The sequence below is a fragment of the Daucus carota genome, chromosome 5 (genome assembly GCF_001625215.2).
Source record: "Daucus carota subsp. sativus chromosome 5, DH1 v3.0, whole genome shotgun sequence".
Lineage (NCBI taxonomy): Eukaryota > Viridiplantae > Streptophyta > Magnoliopsida > Apiales > Apiaceae > Daucus > Daucus carota.
In genome coordinates this window covers 38,223,347-38,247,716 of record NC_030385.2, presented here as the reverse complement: position 1 = coordinate 38,247,716, position 24,370 = coordinate 38,223,347, and the positions used below count along the sequence as shown (strand labels likewise).

The 24,370-nt window shown below is 35.6% G+C and overlaps 1 protein-coding gene and 1 long non-coding RNA gene across 4 annotated transcripts; both read left to right on the top strand.

The window, feature by feature from the left end:
- The first annotated feature begins 1,392 nt into the window (after window positions 1-1,392).
- Window positions 1,393-21,325, top strand: LOC108219930 (uncharacterized). Of its 3 annotated transcripts, XR_001806634.2 has the most exons (5): window positions 1,393-1,527; window positions 1,825-1,915; window positions 19,060-19,173; window positions 19,266-20,718; window positions 20,870-21,325. It is a non-coding gene; the product is annotated as an uncharacterized LOC108219930 (long non-coding RNA). The 3 variants fall into 3 exon arrangements; XR_001806636.2 differs by lacking the exons at window positions 1,393-1,527; window positions 1,825-1,915 and having other exon boundaries at window positions 15,163-19,173; window positions 19,266-19,433; window positions 20,250-20,718; window positions 20,870-21,322; XR_001806633.2 differs by lacking the exons at window positions 1,393-1,527; window positions 1,825-1,915 and having other exon boundaries at window positions 15,153-19,173.
- A 1,004-nt stretch (window positions 21,326-22,329) lies between these two features.
- LOC108220750 (probable histone H2B.1) lies at window positions 22,330-22,984 on the top strand. The gene has a single exon (XM_017394603.2). The coding sequence runs from the start codon at window positions 22,405-22,407 to the stop codon at window positions 22,834-22,836; it is 432 nt and encodes a 143-aa protein (XP_017250092.1). The 5' UTR covers window positions 22,330-22,404; the 3' UTR covers window positions 22,837-22,984.
- The last annotated feature ends 1,386 nt before the right edge of the window (window positions 22,985-24,370 follow it).

The window sequence follows — 24,370 nt, the reverse complement described above, 5'->3', positions numbered from 1 at the left end:
TAATCCAAGACCGACCATACAACCTGATTGGGAAATAAAAATCAGCTAAATAACTAGTTATTTTATTATCAAATTGTTTAACAAATAGAATATAAATATTTTTGACAATAAAAACAATTAAAAAGGATTTTCTGAGCAATCCAGTCGACACCATCATTCTTGAAAATAATTTTGTTTTCATACCCGTCAACTACTGCAACTAAGGCCGGCAGTACATATGGCCTCGCACATCAAAAAAGTGTAAGGTGAGTTTTTGCGATAATCACCACAATTTCGGATTCAAAATGAGATTACAACATCTCCAAATATACTGTTTAAACTTTAAATCTAAAGAAGACACAAATCATCTCAAAATAAGAGATATAAAACACCCAAAAAGATGGATGCAAGAATCAAAAATCTTACCCAAAAGATGAAGATTACTCTAAAAAAAAAAGAGAAAAAAACAAGAGAGATGAGAATATTGGTCTCCTGCAGCGATTATGATTTTTAGGATCGAATGTATACAGGTAAAAAGTAGAGGGGGAGAAGAGGCGACCGGTGAGGAGAGAAATGAGGAAGGGGCCGACTGTCATCAGGCTTCTTGGTCCTCAAAACTGTCATCCACACTAATCACCGATAAAACAATATTAAAATTAAATTTTAAATCATAAATTTATAGAGTTAATGACACTTTGTAATCCCTAAGTTTGCTCCAAATCGCAGTTTAGTACCTAAATTTTAAAACGTGTCAATATGCACCCTAAACTTAACATTCCCGTGCAAGTTGTAACCCTTAGTCACTATTCCGTTCAAATCTACTGTTAACTTTAAATGTTTGAGCGGTAACTGTGTGTATATCAGTTTCTAACAGCTACTTTATCCATTGTGACCCCTCAAAAATTATGTATTATATTTTGAAATTATTTCTAAACACACACAACGATGTAAAAAAAATTTAAAATAATTTAAAAAATATGTATCTAGATTTAGAATCTGAAAATTTATATTTTTAAAATTATTTTAAATTTTTTTTACATCGTTGTGTATGTTCAGAAATAATTTCAAAATATAATACATAATTTTTGAGGGGTCACAGTGGGTAAAGTAGCTGTTAGAAACGGATATACACACAGTTTCCACTCAAACAGTTAAAGTTAACGGTAGATTTGAACGGAATAGTGACTAGGGGTTACAATTTGCACGGGAATGTTAACTTTAGGGTGTATATTGACACGTTTTAAAGTTTAGGTACTAAACTGCGATTTGGAGCAAACTTAGGGGTTACAAAGTGTCATTAACTCAAATTTATATTATATATTTACAAATTACACAGGGTATAATGTAATCTATTTAATTAAATTTGTATAAAGAAATAAGAACAGTATTAAAAAATCACTTTCAAAAAAAAGAACAGTATTAAAAAATAAAAATCGCCCTGGAGCAGTACAGAGACAGAGAGCGGGAAACAACGACGGTGGGTCTACGTTCGGGGAGAAGATCGACGATTGATGGAGATGATCTTGTATCCAAACCTACGCGTGGCAGGTTATGTAATTCCTTCTTTTTAGTTTCACCAAGATATGTTCATAATAGATAGATAGTCCGCTGCTTGAGGTTTTGGAATACATATATCTATTTATGTGTAACAGAGTTCATTTTTAAAACCCTGCTTTTGTTGTCTTTGCGTGCCCTAATTAGTTATGTGTTAAGCTCGCACTCGCATGCTTTATTCACGCTGCTATATTCATTGTGAACTAAATTGAATTGCCCAAACTTTCTTTTTTATTTTGGTTTTGGTATGCTATTCTATGCTGAAATTGCAGCCCTCCGTTATGTTGCCAGAGTTATGCAGGTGGAGAATTATAAAAGAAGATGATGAAAATTTAGCAGAGAAATACATAAGTCAAGCCTTGGCCTCTATAACCAAAAATCTGTCAGTTTCTTTTTTCTTTCTTTTTTTGCCGCTTTGTCTTAATTTTTCTCTTCTGTTGTGTTTTCGTTGCCATATGATTTAATAGTGCCAAAACTACGAACTAGTGAAGACTGGTAGTATTAAAAGAAAAGACGCGTGGTCTATCCCCTCTTTTACCAAATTATTTCCCCACACTTAGCAAAATTTCGGTTCCCCCTATTTCTTTCTTGGGTTAAGGTCCCTAGCATAAGTATGCTGGGGACTCTTAAAAAATACACAGGTTCTTAGCCGTTGGATGAAAACCTAGTGGCCAGGATTAAAACAAATTTTAGTGCGTCCAGCGCTTTTTTAGAGCTGGACGGGGAAAACCCTGCCCCGTCCAGCTCTAAAAAAGCGCTGGACGCCCTAAAATTTGTTTTAATCCTGGCCACTGGATATTCATCCAACGGCCAGGAACCTGTATGTTTTTTAACAGGACCCCAGCATATGTATGCTAGGGACTTGGACCCTTCTTTTAGTACTCTTTTCAATAAAAACAAACAAAACACTGCCTAGAAAGTAAATTGATCCACAAATTCTGCTTGCACAACATACAGAACCACACTCTTCAGTCATCAGACCAATCATTATTGAATTTTGAGTTTTTTGTGTAGCTTTAATTAGGTCAAAATGAAAGCCAATTTAAAGACATGGATTACCTTTTGCTCCGAAATGTACTGTAAATTGTTGTGCAACAAGTAGACTCCAGAAGATGTGTCCCTTAGTTTCCAAATACTGTCCACCTCACCCTAGCTGACACGTCAGGGTGGAGCTTCGGTTCAGCCACATACTCTCCTGTTTTTCTATTGCCCGGAAGAGTGAAATTTTTTTTGTCTATATCCCTGAAAATAAGTATACAAATAGCAAGGAAATGATATGAATAAGAATCCTATATGCAGGTCTTAGTGAGTGTGTCTGTGTGATTTCTGTGTGCCTCTTAGATCAGTACTATTTCTTTGCTTTTAAATCAAATCAGTAGTAAAGTTGTGCATTAAATCAATAGCATATAAACAGTATCGAAATTCGACATAACAGATATATACTTCCCTTGCTTATATGTACTCTATGGATCATAATCACATATAAAGATAATAAAAATGCATGGGCAGTAATAAGGCTGTAAAACGTTCAAGCATATAGGAAAATCTGATAATATGATACCTAACTCTGTAATTGTGCCTTTATAACACTGTCCCAACAAGACTAATACTTCAGATGCGAGTAATTTTTTTTTTTTTTTTTTTTGGGGGGGGGGGGGGGGGGGGGGGCCTTCAAAACCAAGTTAATATTATCTTACATTCCAAAATTTTGTACGCCTTCCCCAATCTTCTGCTTTCCCTTAAAAGCTCCAACAGTCTCAATATAGAGCTAGTAATTGTGCCTCTTCTTTCACCTGGAAAATAAAATCATGTAGGTTAACCTCGCTTTAAAATTCTATGAAACCATAGAAGTTTAAGCATAAGGAAAAACCCAGGAGGATTTAAATAACACAAGAAGGGAGCTAAGTAACTACTTGCGAGGTTGGTCACCACCAATTTACACAACATAAAATCTTGTCAGCCAAAACGTAACTTCACTAAGAAACTGAAAAGTCTTACTTTTGCTCTTAAAAAAAATTCTCTTTGATCTTAACATCCTCCGAGGAAGGAGTCAATATATATTCATTATTATAAATAGTTTGCCTATCCAAACTAAGTAATAACAGATCATTCCCCGAAGAAATATTTTACCATTTTTTCGGCAATAAGCTTTAAATAACCAGTAGTGAGTATGCCTGAAAGAGTTCAGGGTTATTATAGGTTACATAAACATCAATATACCTATTAGGCATTAAGCAAACTTGTCAGACATAGTATTAGCAAGCTATTGAACTCTTTGTTACATGAGAAAATGAACATGTGATCAAATTATAATGAGCGGTGCCCTAATATTAGTTTTTTTAGACACCTTATTACAAAAACCCATCATAAATTACATAATTATGCAACAGTCCTTAATTCTTCTTCTCTTCTTCCTTGTTCTTTATTTATCTCTCTCTTTCTTCTTCTAATCTCTATAATTATGATTAATTTAGTGTTTTTCCTAGCTATTTATATTAGTAATTTTATCTTTTTTACTATGAAGGATTACTTAATTGCACATGACCCCTTTCTCAAGTCCTCAAAAGCAAACAAAAAACAATTAGTCTCTTAATCATTCATAGCACTCGCTAATGCATACTTATTTATTATTATTATTATTATTATTATTATTATTACTATTAGTCTCATTTAGGGATGGCAACGGGTCGGATCAGTTCGGATATTTGAGATATCCAAATCCAATCGGGTTTCACATTTCAAATCCAAATCCAAATCCACGGGTTTCGGATCGGGTTCGGGTTTGTTCGGGTTTATCCAAAACCTAAATCCCGAAATTTATATAGTATTGTAAAAATATTATTTTTGATTTTTTCGCCCTTAAATTTCATTATATTTAGAACTAAACTACTTTAATAATAAAGTATTACACATTAATAAAATCTTGAACCGTATTTAATAATTTCTAAACACAAATGTTCACTATATGGAGTATGAAATTTTAAAGTAACTCATTAGTTAAACAAAAAAAGTCACTATAACCCAAGAATATACACATTCACACTCTACCTATACATATATGAACAAAATTTAGTAGATTTCAAATTGAAAAAAAGTATATTAGTATACATATACATACATACATACATACATACATATATATATTATATATGTATGTATGTATATGTATATGTATAATATATATTTGGATTTTTTTTCGGGTTTCGGGTTTGGATCGGATTCGGATTTCGGGTCGGGTTTCGATACGGAATACCTATATCCAAATCTTATTCCTATATCCAAATCCAAACTCGTTCGGGTCTAAAAATAATCCAAATCCAAATCCAAAATATCGGGTTCGGTAAGATCCATTCAGGTTGAAACGGTCGGGTATCCATTCGGTCCGGTTTATTCTGCCATCCTTAGTCTCATTTCATACTTATATTTATATACTTAGGTTCCAACATCAAACCTTTATTCCAAAATAATTCCAACACATCTCTATTTATTATTATCATTATTTACTAAATTCATATGCAACCTTCGCATTTTTCGCGAGCTATTATTTATTAATAATCCCATCTCATCCCTAATCATTCTTATTTTGCCTAAACAATATTTTGGTTTAAATAGTCTTTTTACATACCTATAATGAGAATCTCATAACAATTCTATTTAGTAAAAATAAAATCATTCATGCGCTCGATTGTCATGTTACTTGAATTTCGTCGCAACCGATTATTAGTAAATAATTTAATAAGCCGTTTAACTATTCTTGGCGTTTATCCGTAAAATAATAAAAAATTACGCGACATCAATAAATTAATATTAATTAATCAATAAATATACGTACTTATAATTTTGCAGTCGTTACAAAAATAAAACCCATTATTAACTTCCGAATAAAGCACACATGTCGTAGCCTGGATCATACCGTATATTATTAATTTATAGCCCAAAATCAATTAAGCCCAACAACAATTTATGTTGACCACCCATTACACAATAACTTGATTACTCGACCCATTATAATATAGTTGTCCAAGACTACAAATCTATATTAAAATCACAATCCCCGATCTATCTCTATTCTCTATCACCAAGTCTCTGTATATTCATCCCGAATTTGAAACCCTAGATCTGACGACTCACACTCCGTCTTCTCAACATCTCACACTTTGTCTTCTTGACTTCGCATCCACGATCTACGATCTGTGATGGGATATCCACGATTACATCTCTATCTCTAAATAAGTTGATAACCCAACCCATAATAATCTAGTTGTCCAAGTCTAAGACTACAAATTTGTATTAAAATCACTGGTCTATCTCTACTCTTTATCCCTGATCTATCCCAAGCTCCTATACCCTCATCTCGGAATTGAAGCCCTAGATCTCGATGTCTCACACTCTGTCTTAATGACTCCGTCTCCATGATCTTAATATAAGACGGGATATCCACGAGATGTATCCACAATTACATCTCTATCTGTAAATAAAGGTATTCCTACTTTGTTCTAATCTTATTCAACAATAAGATTTTTAAGAGCATAATTGTATATATATTGTACATATACATGTTTATCTCAATCTTCCTGATTTATTGCCGTATATGTGTTGTGTGTATCTTTTATATATTTTGTGGTGGTTGTAAATTGTAATTGGTGAATGTAATATATTAATTTTTTTATCAGTTTGTAATTGTTGCAACTTGTGACTTGCGAGTATATTGGAAACTAAAATATAGTCATATGCCTTTTAGCTTATAGGGCCTTCTATAAGTTTACAAATATACAACTTACACTACGTATATAAGTTTCTCACAAATTATTCAGTGTTATATTGTTACAAATTATTCGTTTATTCTTAGATATACAAACACCTTTTGTAAACAAACACCTTTTGTTATAGGTCCACGAGTGGCTTCTTCAACTCCGACAGTCCCTCCTTTTTCTTATATAGTGATTCCACACAAGCACATAGTAGAAATTTGGGCTCATTATCAGTGTAGCCGCCAGATTTAAGACAAAATGCAAGACATATACTTTGTTGAAAGCCGTTCACCACTAAAGGGAATACAACCCTTAATAAGCATCATAAGAGATGCAAGGCTAAACAAAATCATGAATTTACTCAAGCATGAATAGACGAAACTGGAGTTATGATTAGACCTTACAAAGGGAGAAGCGAATGAAGTGTCTCATACCTCGAGGATTGCCACTCTTCCACTTTGACAACGAAGATACAACCAGGCATATACATCAAGGTTTGTAACCATGTTATCAAAAGGTGATCAGAACGACGACTCGTCGTGATGCAATTAAAAGCTATTTAAAAGCAAAAAAAAACCATAATCAGGTATTTCAACCAATTTGGAGGTAAAGTAAGCTTAACCTATGATTTTTGGACTGTTCGTCGGTATTTAAATGGGTCTTGTATATGCATTACATGCCACTAGATTGATAATATAACATGAGAAATGTCAAAATTCATTATTTGAACTTCATTATACTGGCTAATCTGTATATGAATTAATTATGTAATATGTTAAGGAATTTAAAATTTGAGTCTTTCTGTTGAAAATGCTAGTAATAATACATCTGCAATTAACATGTTACAAAGAGATTTATATCCAATCTTAAATGGTGAGTGTTTTCTAAGTAGATGTGCGTGTCATTTTTTTTTACGTAGGAACCTGTTGCCGCTACCCTTCGGGTGCGCACTGGGTAAACCCACGAGCTCACATAATAGCCTGCAAACTACGTGAACCAGGTAAACTGCAATTAAGCGACAGGCTCTGGTCTAGGAGGCATAATCACAAATTCTGCTCCCTTCGGGAGTCTAACCTGTAACCAAGAGGATACAAGTCCCCTCTTTTAACCAGCTGAACTAACCCTTGCGGGCATGTATGTCATGTTTCGTATGCGGTTGTTCAAGATGGACTTGAAATTGTCAAACCAATTACTTCTAAATTAAGAGACTTGTTAAGTATCACTAGAATATATATTCCAGCCTCCTACCTCTTTCGTAACTTTTTTAACCTCGCGACAATACAACAAATTTCTTATTTTGCCTAAACAACACAAAATACAACAAATTAAGCAATATTATGAGAAGATACATAAGGGTTAGGCAATGTCATTTTAATTATTTTACTAGAACAACAACCAACTAAAATCTATTATTTTTTATAGAAAATATATGAAATCTATCATATGAGTCATGCCAGAACTTTAAACACCACAAGCAATTACCCTAAAAGTACCACTGCTTCTTCAGGCTTAAGCCATCCCTCTAATATTTTATAAGGTTCAAAAGAATCAAAATGTTGCTTTCTTGTGCAATGGCTCAAGCAAGTGCAACATTTATAACAACATATTCATAATCAGCAATTGCAGAAGTTGAAAGTGTTGCAACAACCATTTCTTGAATGTCTTCCTGTGAGCTCTGTGTTAAACTCAGTAATAGTGCTACACCTTCGTTGGTCAAATACCAATGTATACCTGCTTGATTGCTTTTAACAAACTGTAGAAGCGAACGGGAGAGTATCAATTCCGGCCAAATCATAATCTCATTTACGTTCTGATAATTAATGTTTGAATTCCTCCAGTTGGAGAATACAATTTCAAACATTAATTATCAGTACCTAAATGAGATTATGATTTGGCCGGAATGGATTCACTCTCGTTCGCTTCTACAGTTTGCTAAAAGCCATCAAACAGGTATGCATTGGTATTGGACCAACGCAGGTGTAGCACTGTTGATCAGTTTAACACAAAGCTCACAGGAAGATGTTCAAGAAATGGTTGTTGGAGCCGTTTCAGCTTTTGCAATAGCTGATTATGAGTATGTTGGTATAAATCTTGCATTTGCTAGAGTCCTTGCTCACTGAGGTGGTGTCTTGCTCCTTCTGAATCTGGCGAAATCTTGGAGGGGTTTCACATTGAAGCAGTAGTGGTATTGTTAGGGTTATGTGGTTGTGTTTTTTAAAGTTTTGACATAACTCATCAGATAGATTTTGTATATTGCCATTTGAAAGTAATATATTTATGTAGGTTATTGTCTTATTAAAACAATTAAATTGACATCTATATAGATTTATTGGGCTAACTCTTCTGTCTCGTGTCATAATATTGCTTATTTGGTGATGTTTGGCAATGAGAAATGTGTCATATTGTCCCGAGGTTAAAAAAGTTGGGGCAGAAGTTGGAGGAATGGATATTCTAGTAAATTTGACAAGATCCACGTACAATTACCTTAAAAGTACCACTGCTTCTTCAAGCTTAAGCCATCCCTCTAATATTTTATAAGGTTCAAAAGAATGAAAACGTTGCCTTCTTTTGCAATGGCTCAAGCAAGTTCAACATTTATAACAACATATTCATAATCAGCAATTGCAGAAGTTGAAAGTGTTGCAACAGCCATTTCTTGAATGTCTTCTTGTGTGCTCTGTGTTAAACTCAGTAATAGTGCTACACCTTCGTTGGTCAAATACCAATGTATACCTGCTTGATCGCTTTTAGCAAACTGTAGAAGCGAACGGGAAAGTATCAATTCCGGCCAAATCATAATCTCATTTACGTTCTGATAATTAATGTTTGAATTCCTCCAGTTGGAGAATACAATTTCAAACATTAATTATCAGTACCTAAATGAGATTATGATTTGGCCGGAATGGATTCACTCTCGTTCGCTTCTACAGTTTGCTAAAAGCCATCAAACATGTATGCATTGGTATTGGACCAACGCAGGTGTAGCACTGTTGATCAGTTTAACACAGAGCTCACAGGAGGATGTTCAAGAAATTGTTGGTGGAGCCGTTTTAGCTTCTGCAATTGCTGATTATGAGTATGTTGGTATAAATCTTGCATTTGCTAGATTCCTTGCTCACTGAGGTGGTGTCTTGCTCCTTCTGAATATCGCGAAATCTTGGAGGGGCTTCACATTGAAGCAGTAGTGGTATTGTTAGGGTTATGTGGTTGTGTTTTTTAATATTTTGACATAACTCATCAGATAGATTTTGTATATTGTCATTTGAAAGTAATATATTTATGTAGGTTATTGTCTTAGTAAAACAATTAAATTGACATCTATATAGATTTATCGGGCTAACTCTTTTGTCTCGTGTCATAATATTGCTTATTTTGTGATGTTTAGGCAATGAGAAATGTGTCATATTGTCCCGAGGTTAAAAAAGTTGGGGCAGAAGTTGGAGGAATGGATATTCTAGTAAATTTGGCAAGATCCACGTACAATTACCCTAAAAGTACCACTGCTTCTTCAAGCTTAAGCCATCCCTCTAATATTTTATAAGGTTCAAAAGAATGAAAATGTTGCCTTCTTTTGCAATGGCTCAAGCAAGTGCAACATTTATAACAACATATTCATAATCAGCAATTGCAGAAGTTGAAAGTGTTGCAACATCCATTTCCTGAATGTCTTCTTGTGTGCTCTGTGTTAAACTCAGTAATAGTGCTACACCTTCGTTGGTCAAATACCAATGTATACCTGCTTGATCGCTTTTAGCAAACTGTAGAAGCGAACGAGAGAGTATCAATTCCGGCCAAATCATAATCTCATTTAGGTTCTGATCATTAATGTTTGAATTCCTACAGTTGGAGAATACAATTTCAAACATTAATTATCGGTACCTAAATGAGATTATGATTTGGCCGGAATGGATTCACTCTCGTTCGCTTCTACAGTTTGCTAAAAGCCATCAAACATGTATGCATTGGTATTGGACCAACGCAGGTGTAGCACTGTTGCTCAGTTTAACATAGAGCTCACAAGAAGATGTTGAAGAAATGGTTGTTGGAGCCGTTTCTGCTTTTACAATTGCTGATTATGAGTATGTTGGTATAAATCTTGCATTTGCCAGAGTCCTTGCTCACCAAGGTGGTGTCTTGCTCCTTCTGAATCTCGCGAAATCTTGGAGGGGCTTCACATTGAAGCAGTAGTGGTATTGTTAGGGTTATGTGGTTGTGTTTTTTAAAGTTTTGACATTAACTCATCAGATAGATTTTGTATATTGTCATATGAAAGTAACATATTTAAGTAGGTTATTGTCTTAGTAAAACAATTAAATTGACATCTATATAGATTTATTGGGCCAACTCTTATGTCTCATGTCATAATATTTCTTATTTTGTGATGTTTAGGCAATGAGAAATGTGTCATATTGTCCCGAGGTTAAAAAAGTTGGGGCAGAAGTTGGAGTAATGGATATTCTAGTAAATTTGGCAAGATCCACGTACAATTACCTTAAAAGTACCACTGCTTCTTCAAGCTTAAGCCATCCCTCTAATATTTTATAAGGTTCAAAAGAATGAAAATGTTGCCTTCTTTTGCAATAGCTCAAGCAAGTGCAACATTTATAACAACATATTCATAATCAGCAATTGCAGAAGTTGAAAGTGTTGCAACAGCCATTTCTTGAATGTCTTCTTGTGTGCTCTGTGTTAAACTCAGTAATAGTGCTACACCTTTGTTGGTCAAATACCAATGTATACCTGCTTGATCGCTTTTAGCAAACTGTAGAAGCGAACGGGAGAGTATCAATTCCGGCCAAATCATAATCTCATTTACGTTCTGATAATTAATGTTTGAATTCCTCCAGTTGGAGAATACAATTTCAGACATTAATTATCGGTACCTAAATGAGATTATGATTTGGCCGGAATGGATTCACTCTCTTTGGCTTCTACAGTTTGCTAAAAGCCATCAAACAGGTATGCATTGGTATTGGACCAACGCAGGTGTAGCACTGTTGATCAGTTTAACACAGAGCTCACAGGAAGATGTTCAAGAAATGGTTGTTGGAGCCGTTTCAGCTTTTGCAATAGCTGATTATGAGTATGTTGGTATAAATCTTGCATTTGCTAGAGTCCTTGCTCACTGAGGTGGTGTCTTGCACCTTCTGAATCTGGCGAAATCTTGGAGGGGTTTCACATTGAAGCAGTAGTGGTATTGTTAGGGTTATGTGGTTGTGTTTTTTAAAGTTTTGACATAACTCATCAGATAGATTTTGTATATTGCCATTTGAAAGTAATATATTTATGTAGGTTATTATCTTAGTAAAACAATTAAATTGACATCTATATAGATTTATTGGGCTAACTCTTCTGTCTCGTGTCATAATATTGCTTATTTTGTGATGTTTGGCAATAAGAAATGTGTCATATTGTCCCGAGGTTAAAAAAGTTGGGGCAGAAGTTGGAGGAATGGATATTCTAGTAAATTTGGCAAGATCCACGTACAATTACCCTAAAAGTACCACTGCTTCTTCAAGGTTAAGCCATCCCTCTAATATTTTATAAGGTTCAAAAGAATGAAAATGTTGCCTTCTTTTGCAATGGCTCAAGCAAGTTCAACATTTATAACAACATATTCATAATCAGCAATTGCAGAAGTTGAAAGTGTTGCAACAGCCATTTCTTGAATGTCTTCTTGTGTGCTCTGTGTTAAACTCAGTAATAGTGCTACACCTTCGTTGGTCAAATACCAATGTATACCTGCTTGATCGCTTTTAGCAAACTGTAGAAGCGAACGGGAGAGTATCAATTCCGGGCAAATCATAATCTCATTTACGTTCGGATAATTAATGTTTGAATTCCTCCAGTTGGAGAATACAATTTCAAACATTAATTATCAGTACCTAAATGAGATTATGATTTGGCCGGAATGGATTCACTCTCGTTCGCTTCTACAGTTTGCTAAAAGCCATCAAACATGTATGCATTGGTATTGGACCAACGCAGGTGTAGCACTGTTGATCAGTTTAACACAGAGCTCACAGGAGGATGTTCAAGAAATTGTTGGTGGAGCCGTTTTAGCTTTTGCAATTGCTGATTATGAGTATGTTGGTATAAATCTTGCATTTGCTAGATTCCTTGCTCACTGAGGTGGTGTCTTGCTCCTTCTGAATCTCGCGAAATCTTGGAGGGGCTTCACATTGAAGCAGTAGTGGTATTGTTAGGGTTATGTGGTTGTGTTTTTTAATATTTTGACATAACTCATCAGATAGATTTTGTATATTGTCATTTGAAAGTAATATATTTATGTAGGTTATTGTCTTAGTAAAACAATTAAATTGACATCTATATAGATTTATTGGGCTAACTCTTTTGTCTCGTGTCATAATATTGCTTATTTTGTGATGTTTAGGCAATGAGAAATGTGTCATATTGTCCCGAGGTTAAAAAAGTTGGGGCAGAAGTTGGAGGAATGGATATTCTAGTAAATTTGGCAAGATCCACGTACAATTACCCTAAAAGTACCACTGCTTCTTCAAGCTTAAGCCATCCCTCTAATATTTTATAAGGTTCAAAAGAATGAAAATGTTGCCTTCTTTTGCAATGGCTCAAGCAAGTGCAACATTTATAACAACATATTCATAATCAGCAATTGCAGAAGTTGAAAGTGTTGCAACATCCATTTCCTGAATGTCTTCTTGTGTGCTCTGTGTTAAACTCAGTAATAGTGCTACATCTTCGTTGGTCAAATACCAATGTATACCTGCTTGATCGCTTTTAGCAAACTGTAGAAGCGAACAAGAGAGTATCAATTCCGGCCAAATCATAATCTCATTTAGGTTCTGATCATTAATGTTTGAATTCCTCCAGTTGGAGAATACAATTTCAAACATTAATTATCGGTACCTAAATGAGATTATGATTTGGCCGGAATGGATTCACTCTCGTTCGCTTCTACAGTTTGCTAAAAGCCATCAAACATGTATGCATTGGTATTGGACCAACGCAGGTGTAGCACTGTTGCTCAGTTTAACATAGAGCTCACAAGAAGATGTTGAAGAAATGGTTGTTGGAGCCGTTTCTGCTTTTACAATTGCTGATTATGAGTATGTTGGTATAAATCTTGCATTTGCCAGAGTCCTTGCTCACCAAGGTGGTGTCTTGCTCCTTCTGAATCTCGCGAAATCTTGGAGGGGCTTCACATTGAAGCAGTAGTGGTATTGTTAGGGTTATGTGGTTGTGTTTTTTAAAGTTTTGACATTAACTCATCAGATAGATTTTGTATATTGTCATATGAAAGTAACATATTTAAGTAGGTTATTGTCTTAGTAAAACAATTAAATTGACATCTATATAGATTTATTGGGCCAACTCTTATGTCTCATGTCATAATATTTCTTATTTTGTGATGTTTAGGCAATGAGAAATGTGTCATATTGTCCCGAGGTTAAAAAAGTTGGGGCAGAAGTTGGAGTAATGGATATTCTAGTAAATTTGGCAAGATCCACGTACAATTACCTTAAAAGTACCACTGCTTCTTCAAGCTTAAGCCATCCCTCTAATATTTTATAAGGTTCAAAAGAATGAAAATGTTGCCTTCTTTTGCAATAGCTCAAGCAAGTGCAACATTTATAACAACATATTCATAATCAGCAATTGCAGAAGTTGAAAGTGTTGCAACAGCCATTTCTTGAATGTCTTCTTGTGTGCTCTGTGTTAAACTCAGTAATAGTGCTACACCTTTGTTGGTCAAATACCAATGTATACCTGCTTGATCGCTTTTAGCAAACTGTAGAAGCGAACGGGAGAGTATCAATTCCGGCCAAATCATAATCTCATTTACGTTCTGATAATTAATGTTTGAATTCCTCCAGTTGGAGAATACAATTTCAGACATTAATTATCGGTACCTAAATGAGATTATGATTTGGCCGGAATGGATTCACTCTCTTTGGCTTCTACAGTTTGCTAAAAGCCATCAAACAGGTATGCATTGGTATTGGACCAACGCAGGTGTAGCACTGTTGATCAGTTTAACACAGAGCTCACAGGAAGATGTTCAAGAAATGGTTGTTGGAGCCGTTTCAGCTTTTGCAATAGCTGATTATGAGTATGTTGGTATAAATCTTGCATTTGCTAGAGTCCTTGCTCACTGAGGTGGTGTCTTGCACCTTCTGAATCTGGCGAAATCTTGGAGGGGTTTCACATTGAAGCAGTAGTGGTATTGTTAGGGTTATGTGGTTGTGTTTTTTAAAGTTTTGACATAACTCATCAGATAGATTTTGTATATTGCCATTTGAAAGTAATATATTTATGTAGGTTATTATCTTAGTAAAACAATTAAATTGACATCTATATAGATTTATTGGGCTAACTCTTCTGTCTCGTGTCATAATATTGCTTATTTTGTGATGTTTGGCAATGAGAAATGTGTCATATTGTCCCGAGGTTAAAAAAGTTGGGGCAGAAGTTGGAGGAATGGATATTCTAGTAAATTTGGCAAGATCCACGTACAATTACCCTAAAAGTACCACTGCTTCTTCAAGGTTAAGCCATCCCTCTAATATTTTATAAGGTTCAAAAGAATGAAAATGTTGCCTTCTTTTGCAATGGCTCAAGCAAGTTCAACATTTATAACAACATATTCATAATCAGCAATTGCAGAAGTTGAAAGTGTTGCAACAACCATTTCTTGAATGTCTTCTTGTGTGCTCTGTGTTAAACTCAGTAATAGTGCTACACCTTCGTTGGTCAAATACCAATGTATACCTGCTTGATCGCTTTTAGCAAACTGTAGAAGCGAACGGGAGAGTATCAATTCCGGCCAAATCATAATCTCATTTACGTTCGGATAATTAATGTTTGAATTCCTCCAGTTGGAGAATACAATTTCAAACATTAATTATCAGTACCTAAATGAGATTATGATTTGGCCGGAATGGATTCACTCTCGTTCGCTTCTACAGTTTGCTAAAAGCCATCAAACAGGTATGCGTTGGTATTGGACCAACGCAGGTGTGGCACTGTTGCTCAGTTTAACACAGAGCTCACACGAAGATGTTCAAGAAATGGTTGTTGGAGCCGTTTCAGCTTTTACCATTGCTGATTATGAGTATGTTGGTATAAATCTTGCATTTGCTAGAGTCCTTGCTCACCAAGGTGGTGTCTTGCTCCTTGTGAATCTCGCGAAATCTTGGAGGGGCTTCACATTGAAGCAATAGTGGTATTGTTAGGGTTATGTGGTTGTGTTTTTTAAAGTTTTGACATTAACTCATCAGTTAGATTTTGTATATTGTCATATGAAAGTAACATATTTAAGTAGGTTATTGTCTTAGTAAAACAATTAAATTGACATCTATATAGATTTATTGGGCTAACTCTTATGTCTCATGTCATAATATTTCTTATTTTGTGATGTTTAGGCAATGAGAAATGTGTCATATTGTCCCGAGGTTAAAAAAGTTGGGGCAGAAGTTGGAGGAATGGATATTCTAGTAAATTTGGCAAGATCCACGCACAATTACCCTAGAGTACCACTGCTTCTTCAAGCTTAAGCCATCCTTCTAATATTTTATAAGGTTCAAAAGAATGAAAATGTTGGCTTCTTTTGCAATGGCTCAAGCAAGTGCAACATTTATAACAACATATTCATAATCACCAATTGCAGAAGTTGAAAGTGTTGCAACATCCATTTCCTGAATGTCTTCTTGTGTGCTCTGTGTTAAACTCAGTAATAGTGCTACACCTTCGTTGGTCAAATACCAATGTATACCTGCTTGATCGCTTTTAGCAAATTGTAGAAGCGAACGAGAGAGTATCAATTCCGGCCAAATCATAATCTCATTTAAGTTCTGATAATTAATGTTTGAATTCCTCCAGTTGGAGAATAAAATTTCAAACATTAACTATCAGTACCTAAACGAGATTATGATTTGGCCGGAATGGATTCACTCTCGTTCGCTTCTATAGTTTGCTAAAAGCCATCAAACAGGTATGCATTGGTATTGGACCAACGCAGGTGTAGCACTGTTGCTCAGTTTAACACAGAGCTCACAGGAAGATGTTCAAGAAATGGTTGTTGGAGCCGTTTCAGCTTTTGCAATTGGTGATTATGAGTATGTTGGTATAAATCTTGCATTTGCTAGAGTCCTTGCTCACGGAGGTGGTGTCTTGCTCCTTCTGAATCTCACGAAATCTTGGAGGGGTTTCACATTGAAGCTGTAGTGGTATTGTTAGGGTTATGTGGTTGTGTTTTTTAAAGTTTTGACATAACTCATCAGATAGATTTTGTATATTGTCATTTGAAAGTAATATATTTATGTAGGTTATTATCTTAGTAAAACAATTAAATTGACATCTATATAGATTTATTGGGCTAACTCTTCTGTCTCGTGTCATAATATTGCTTATTTTGTGATGTTTAGGCAATGAGAAATGTGTCATATTGTCCCGAGGTTAAAAAAGTTGGGGCAGAAGTTGGAGGAATGGATATTCTAGTAAATTTGGCAAGATCCACGCACAATTACCCTAAAGTACCACTGCTTCTTCAAGCTTAAGCCATCCTTCTAATATTTTTTAAGGTTCAAAAGAATGAAAATGTTGCCTTCTTTTGCAATGGCTCAAGCAAGTGCAACATTTATAACAACATATTCATAATCAGCAAATCCAGAAGTTGAAAGTGTTGCAACAGCCATTTCTTGAATGTCTTCTTGTGTGCTCTTTGTTAAACTCAGTAATAGTGCTACACCTGCGTTGGTCAAATACCAATGTATACCTGCTTGATCGCTTTTAGCAAACTGTAGAAGCGAACGGAAGAGTATCAATTCCGGCCAAATCATAATCTCATTTACGTTCTGATCATTAATGTTTGAATTCCTCCAGTTGGAGAATACAATTTCAAACATTAATTATCAGTACCTAAATGAGATTATGATTTGGCCGGAATGGATTCACTTTCGTTCGCTTCTACAGTTTGCTAAAAGCCATCAAACAGGTATGCATTGGTATTGGACCAACGCAGGTGTAGCACTATTGCTCAGTTTAACACAGAGCTCACAGGAAGATGTTCAAGAAATGGTTGTTGGAGCCGTTTCAGCTTTTACAATTGCTGATTATGAGTATGTTGGTATAAATCTTGCATTTGCTGGAGTCCTTGCTCACTGAGGTGGTGTCTTGCTCCTTCTGAATCTTGTGAAATCTTGGAGGGGCTTCACATTGAAGCAGTAGTGGTACTGTTAGGGTTATGTGGTTGTGTTTTTTAAAGTTTTGACATAACTCATCAGATAGATTTTGTATATTGTCATTTGAAAGTAACATATTTAAGTAGGTTATTGTCTTAGTAAAACAATTAAATTGACATCTATATAGATTTATTGGGTTAACTCTTATTTCTCGTATCATAATATTGCTTATTTGTTATATTTTGTGATGTTTAGGCAATGAGAAATTTGTCATATTGTCCCGAGGTTAAAAAAGTTGGGGAAGAAGTTGGAGGAATAAATATTCTAGTAATTTTGGCAAGATTCCCATATTGTCCCGAGGCTGCTATAGTTTTGTCGAACATTTTAACACATATTCTAGTAAATATTGTTAGATATATTGTTAATTCTGCTATAAATATTGTTTGCTGTTAATTTAGGAGCAAATCCGGAAGGCGGGAGCTAGCTTAGGGGCCCGCCCCCTCCAAAAGCCATGAGAGCTAGTCCGATCAATCTAGCTAGCATCCTATGACTTTAGTTCCAGAGGCAAATAACTCGAAACTGAATTGGAAGCTCTTTCTGTCTATAGGTTTATACCACTAAGTGATGGCATTAGACACTAACTACATTGTTCCTGATTGGATTGCTTTGTCTTGATTCTCCTAGTTACATCTCCACTTAACTCCGCTATCAAACTAGGGATATTTGAAGTGAGCCGAATCTGTGGAGCGATGACGGCTAACCCTACTCTGTTAATCTGTTACTAAGCTGAATCTGTGGACTGAGTCGCTAACTGCACTCTCTCTTGTCTTGAAAGAGGAACTCCAAATTTAAAATCCACATATATACTTTCCTGTCATAATCTGATAGCATATGGAGCTTTTACCATGGTAGCTACTCACTCATAACTCCCTCTAACGCAAGGAAGTAATCCAATCCCGGAAACGAAACTCTAATTGCTAACTCCACAAGACACTCTTCCCACTTAATGTCAATTGTCTACTATCAGTATTGATGGACTTCCCCAGTCCTTTACTTTTTACTTTAAGGCTTCGAGCGGATAGGCAATGATAATTGGGAGCCAATAGACAATATGAACTATGTATCTAAGCCTAACAACATTGCATTCTATACACTATTTCTTTTATCATTCGTATACTCACTTGCCATAAGCATATAGAGCTAGTACAGCAAGTCTTGCTATTGACTTTATATAGCTTATATAGTAGCTATGCCATAGTTCTTTCATAACCTAGCTGTAAAGGGGAATGAAGTGGTTTAGCTATGCTCATAACAGAGTCGAATTAAGACCTTCTTTCTTTCTAGTGGTCATTCGAGTTAGGCAGGTGGAGAATTATAAAAGAAGAAGATGAAAATAAAAAATTTAGCAGGGAAATACACAAGTCAAGCGTTGACCTCCTATAACCAAAATTCTGTCAGTTTTCTTTTTTTGCTGCTTTCTCTTAATTTTCCTCTTCTGTTGTGTTTACCTTTCCCTATAATTTAATAGCCTCAAAACTACGAACTAGTGGAGTCTGGTAGTATGAAACCAGTGTTCATGTCGTCATGCACCATTCTTTACATCGACTTCACAGCTAATGTTGCTGGTGCTACAGTGGAGATGTTTTTTGCCGAGCTCATAGCGTTTTCTGATACGGATATATCTGTCAGCCTTTGCAAATCCAAGGGGCCAATAGACTCTTTTTCAGGTTTGTTTTTGACTTGTAGATTTGGTCTTGTCCTTAAATTGTTCCATTCGTTGATGTACTTGTTTTGTTGAGACTGTCCATTGGTCTTGCAGCTGTGGATGAATTGAATGGCTGCTGTTTTTGTGCCAGTTATAACAATGTTCAGCATCCTGAAGATGGAGGCGTCATACGTGGCAGGGATGCTTTACAATACAGTTCAAGATATTATGCGCCATAAATATGACCAACACAATTCTTGACGAGGACAGGCACTTGTGCATGTAAGTAGTTATTTAGCTCTTGGAGATAAAAAAAAACATATGTCTAAAAATGACAGCAGGACTTTTGATTTGTAAAAACTATAAGGCTAAAATTCACCCCTTAGTCTCATAACTTCTGCATGATAGAAAAGAAAATAAATCATAGCACTTACTCTCTGGAGGGGCACGGTCTGCATACATCTTACCCTTCTCAGCCCCCACTCTAAGCGGGATATACCGGGTATGTTTGGTTTGGTTTAAAATAAATTATATCACTTTTATTGACCTGAGTATTGCTCCAAGCCAAATGAGTAGCTGTATATAGACAGAATGATGGGAAGAGGGGAAAACTAACAATGTTGGTTCTTTGATCAGGGAAGGAATTATAGTTCTTCATCCACTGACATTACGTATGTGTTTCGTCCTATCTCCAAATGTTTGTGTTTAAAGGATGTGCCATCCATTTGTAAGCTTAACATCAATGGATATGGGGTTTTGAAATCCTGCATAATTGAGTTTTATAATATGTACTCATATTTTGATTGGTTTTTCTGCCTGTTATTTATATCATGGGTTTACCTGCTGTTAGTTCCTCGGTTCTATTTATCTGCCAAATGATATGTACACACTTCGTGTTTTTGCCAATGTTGCGGTTTGCATATTATAATAATAACTTTTGCCTTCTACTCCCTTTGGCTATGAGCCCTAATCAATTGATGAATGACCATGGAAAACATACCTGAGTACTAAACTTCCATACCCCTGCCAACCCCGAGACCAAGCTCTCTGCTGTATATTTGTATTTATATTCTGTCTCGGTAAATGTTTTGTTTATAGGCCAAAGGACAGCAAGCACTTGGCCACTTAGGTTGGGTTGACGCATCTCTTCATCATAAACTGAATAAAATTTCAATGTAGTTGCTCAAACTTTTTAGTGATACCGTTTCATACATCTTAACTTTAACCATGCTCCTGAACCCCAAAAGGGAAGGTGAGTACACATCAGCACAAGTTAATGATGCAAGGCTGTACGCAACTGAAGCCGTTTTACAACCAATCAAGGGTCAGTTTCCTTCTGAATGTTATTGTTTGCTCTTAATCAATCATCTCTGGTATCGTCTCTGATGGTGGAGCCAGGGTTCATTATACGTGTGATCCTGCCAACATGCTCACTTTTCCATATCAAATTCACGGCTAAGAAGAGTAATGTTGCTCCAGAGGAGATTTTTTCGCTGAACTGACAAGCACCAACGGGTTCTTTCTTTCAGCATTTGCGTATGCATGGGTCAAAAAGACTCCATTTCAGGTTTGTTGCATTTAGAAGTGGCGTGTGATTCAAATTTATCTCTTACTGCTATTAGGTGCATTTTTTCCTTGGTCCTTAACTTCTTTGTTTGTTCATCGCAAATTTAGATTCGTGCTGATTGTTTTGGTTACTTTATGAATCCTTCTTCCAGGAGATAAATTAAGAGGCTGCCATCATTGCCGCAAGTATAACAGCGTGCAGCATCCTAGAGGTGGAAAATTCGTATGTGGTGGTGATTTATTGTTCAAGAAAATGCCAGGGAAGACGCTGGATCCTCTTTTGGCTGAGTATTCAAGTGTTCATAATGCATATGACCGAAGACAACAAGGGGTCTGTTGAATTTCAAGTAGGGGTCGCTAATAAGAGATGCAACTCACTCGAACTTATTCACATCTTGCTGAGCTTTAGCACCTGAGACATTATATTTAGAACTCTATAGCTACTCTCCGCTGCTCTGCTTTGGGTGCGAAGTGGAACCTTTTATTTGATTTTTATTGTGAAGTTGGGCTGTTTATGAACCTTATTTATGGTTTGTACTTGGACATGACACAAGTTAAGCTAAACTTCGACACGTATCAAAAGTATGCTCTACCTTGCATTGCCAAACACACGCATAATTACCATTATTATATTCGGGGGTATTTGGCCGGGCTTAAAAGTCGGTTTTGTGGGTTTATAAGTATCATTTGGGTAAAAAGTTAAGAACAACTTATAAAAAAAGTTATGAATGCTAGCTTTTGTTTCTCAAAACATTTTAATTATCTACAAATCTTAACTTATTTCACATTTCTATTTCACTTCTTTAATTAAAGCAATGAGAATTTATTTAAGTTCAGCCAAACGATCCCATTGTCTTGGTCATTAACATGATTTTTGTGGGGAAGTCACGTTTCTAAAATTAATATATATTAAATAAATCTATCATAATAAATAAACTTATCATATTTAATAAAAAAATTAGTTCTTTGTTATTTCTTATATTTAATTATCAAATACATCTTTTGTTCTTGAGGAAAAATTTATAATTTCATACGATAATAACAACTCAAATTTAGATTCCAATGGGGTGGTCTAAATCCAAATATACATTAAGATTATAATCCTGCCGATTATTGCAAAACTGAATGGGTATTAAGGATAAAATTAATATACCCCCTCTGTTTAAAAATAATGTCTTATAAAAGTTTATATTAATTAAAGTAGATCAATGGGAATATACTAAATTCATTTTAAAAAATATGTTTCTAATTGCACAGTTTAACTAACTTGCTAGTTCATGTTATATAATTTCACACATTTTTCAAATACAGTATTATACAATTAATTTGATTTTTGATTTTCAAACTTTAGGAATGTAAACGTAACTACGTAAGTATGTTTGAATCCAATCTATTCAACCACAGATGTACTAATAGAGTAATGGTCATCCAACGAGCACAAATACCAATCCGCACCATCCCAAATCAACCAATCAGGACACCCCTTTCGTTTCCGCACAGCACAATCTAAACCATCCATCTACGAACAATCCAATGGGTCCAAATCACTGATCCGCACCCCTCCAAACCCACCAATCAAATCACACCCCCATATTATATATAACCACACTCTCCCTCCCAACAAACACAAGCACTCAAATTTCATTTCTCACACACTAAAACACACTCTATTCTCACACACACAGCAATGGCACCAAAAGGAGAAAAGAAGCCCGCCGAGAAGAAGCCTGCTGCCACCGCCGAGAAAGCTCCGGCAGAGAAGAAGCCCAAGGCCGGAAAGAAGCTCCCCAAGGACACATCAGCAAGTGGAGCAGACAAGAAGAAGAAGAGGAGCAAGAAGAGTGTGGAGACTTACAAGATCTACATCTTCAAGGTGTTGAAGCAAGTGCACCCTGATATCGGGATCTCGAGCAAGGCGATGGGGATCATGAACAGCTTTATCAATGATATTTTTGAGAAATTGGCTGGGGAGTCTGCCAAATTGGCTAGGTACAATAAGAAGCCTACCATCACTTCCAGGGAAATTCAGACCGCTGTGAGGTTGGTTTTGCCCGGAGAGTTGGCTAAGCATGCTGTGTCGGAGGGGACTAAGGCTGTGACCAAGTTTACTAGTTCTTAGAGGAGATGTTAGGGTTTGTGGTTTAGGATTGTTTGTGTAAAGGTCTAATTGATGTTTTGTGTTTGCAATTCTAGGAGCTTGTAGCTAGTGTTTTCATGTATGGATGATGAAATATGAATGAATGAATGCAGTTGTTTTTATCCTATAATGTTTGTTATGCTATTGTGATTTTTGCTGTTATGATGAGTTTTGGGTTTTGGCCAGGATATTATCTTTCTTGGTGGCACATTGTGCAAATAAGATGCCTTAAACCTTGGCTTCTTGTACCATTTGAAAATGCTCTGCCGAAACCCAGTAAGAATGCGATATCAAACAAGCTGCATTACTGGGAATGGAGTTGCGGATGATATTAATTGTGTGGATTACTTCTTGTAAATTGTAATGCTTCCTACTTTGTTCTTCCTCTTCAAATGTTTTGACTAAAGAGTACTCCCTCCGTTTCTTTTTTCTTTTCTTGTTTGTGATGTCGGTACTGTTCATAACATGAGACAAATTACTAATTTACATCTAATCTATAAAACTAAATATAGTCATGAGTGATCTTGTTAGATTCGTATTCACGAGTACTTTAATACAGTGAAGTTTTTATATTTAATGTTACTACGAAATGAAAGATATTAACGATTAAAAGTGTATGTTGGCAAACGTGAAAAGTACAAACAGGAAAAGTATTTAGAGACGGAGGGAGTAGTATGGTTGATACTAACAAATAGAGCTTAATCCCCTATGATTGCTTTTGTGAAAAACAGACATTTTCTTAAACAGAACTTCTGCAACAACAGATGCTAGGATAAATTGAGGCCATTTCATATATTTCTTTCTCAGGAAGCTGTGACTGTAGAAGTGTTGATAATCCTGTAAAACCCATGCTCACATGAACCTAAAATGGTTTCTTTAACTAATAAATAGCAACACATGTACAAGAATTTTGGTTGCTTGCACTTCAGTTTGCAACTTAAAATTGGAGCACGGAAAAAGAACATGCGTTCATTTGATCTTTGATCCTTGTGGCTATTCCCGGAGGTCTGGAGAAAGCTGAGTACATAGTCGCGCATGAAAAACAAAGCACATTCGCTTAATAAAATATTGAGCTCCGTAATACAGACGTTAAACAAGGACGGACCCAGGATATAACCAGCAGGGAAATATTTTTAAACTTCCATCTGCAACCTAGGCTTTGATCATGTGTCAATATAAAATGTCACCAGAAAACAGAACAGATTAGTTTACAAATGATTATCTCTGAAAATATTTCTTGAGGTAGACTAAATTGTCACAGATATCTCAACTACCTGGAGACTTAATGGAACACAATTGAGTCACAGATATTTAACCAGAAATGTTTTTACCAAGTAATGTAATACACCACTGGATCAGTAAAATTATTCGGTCCGTAAATTATACTTACATTTAACCTTTTCAAACTCTGCTCTAATTTAGATTGATAAATAGTGGCCAAGTTTGTTTGGTTTAGTTTAGTTTGAATTAAGCAACCAAAAATTTGCAGAAAGGAAAACATAACATAGATAAAAAC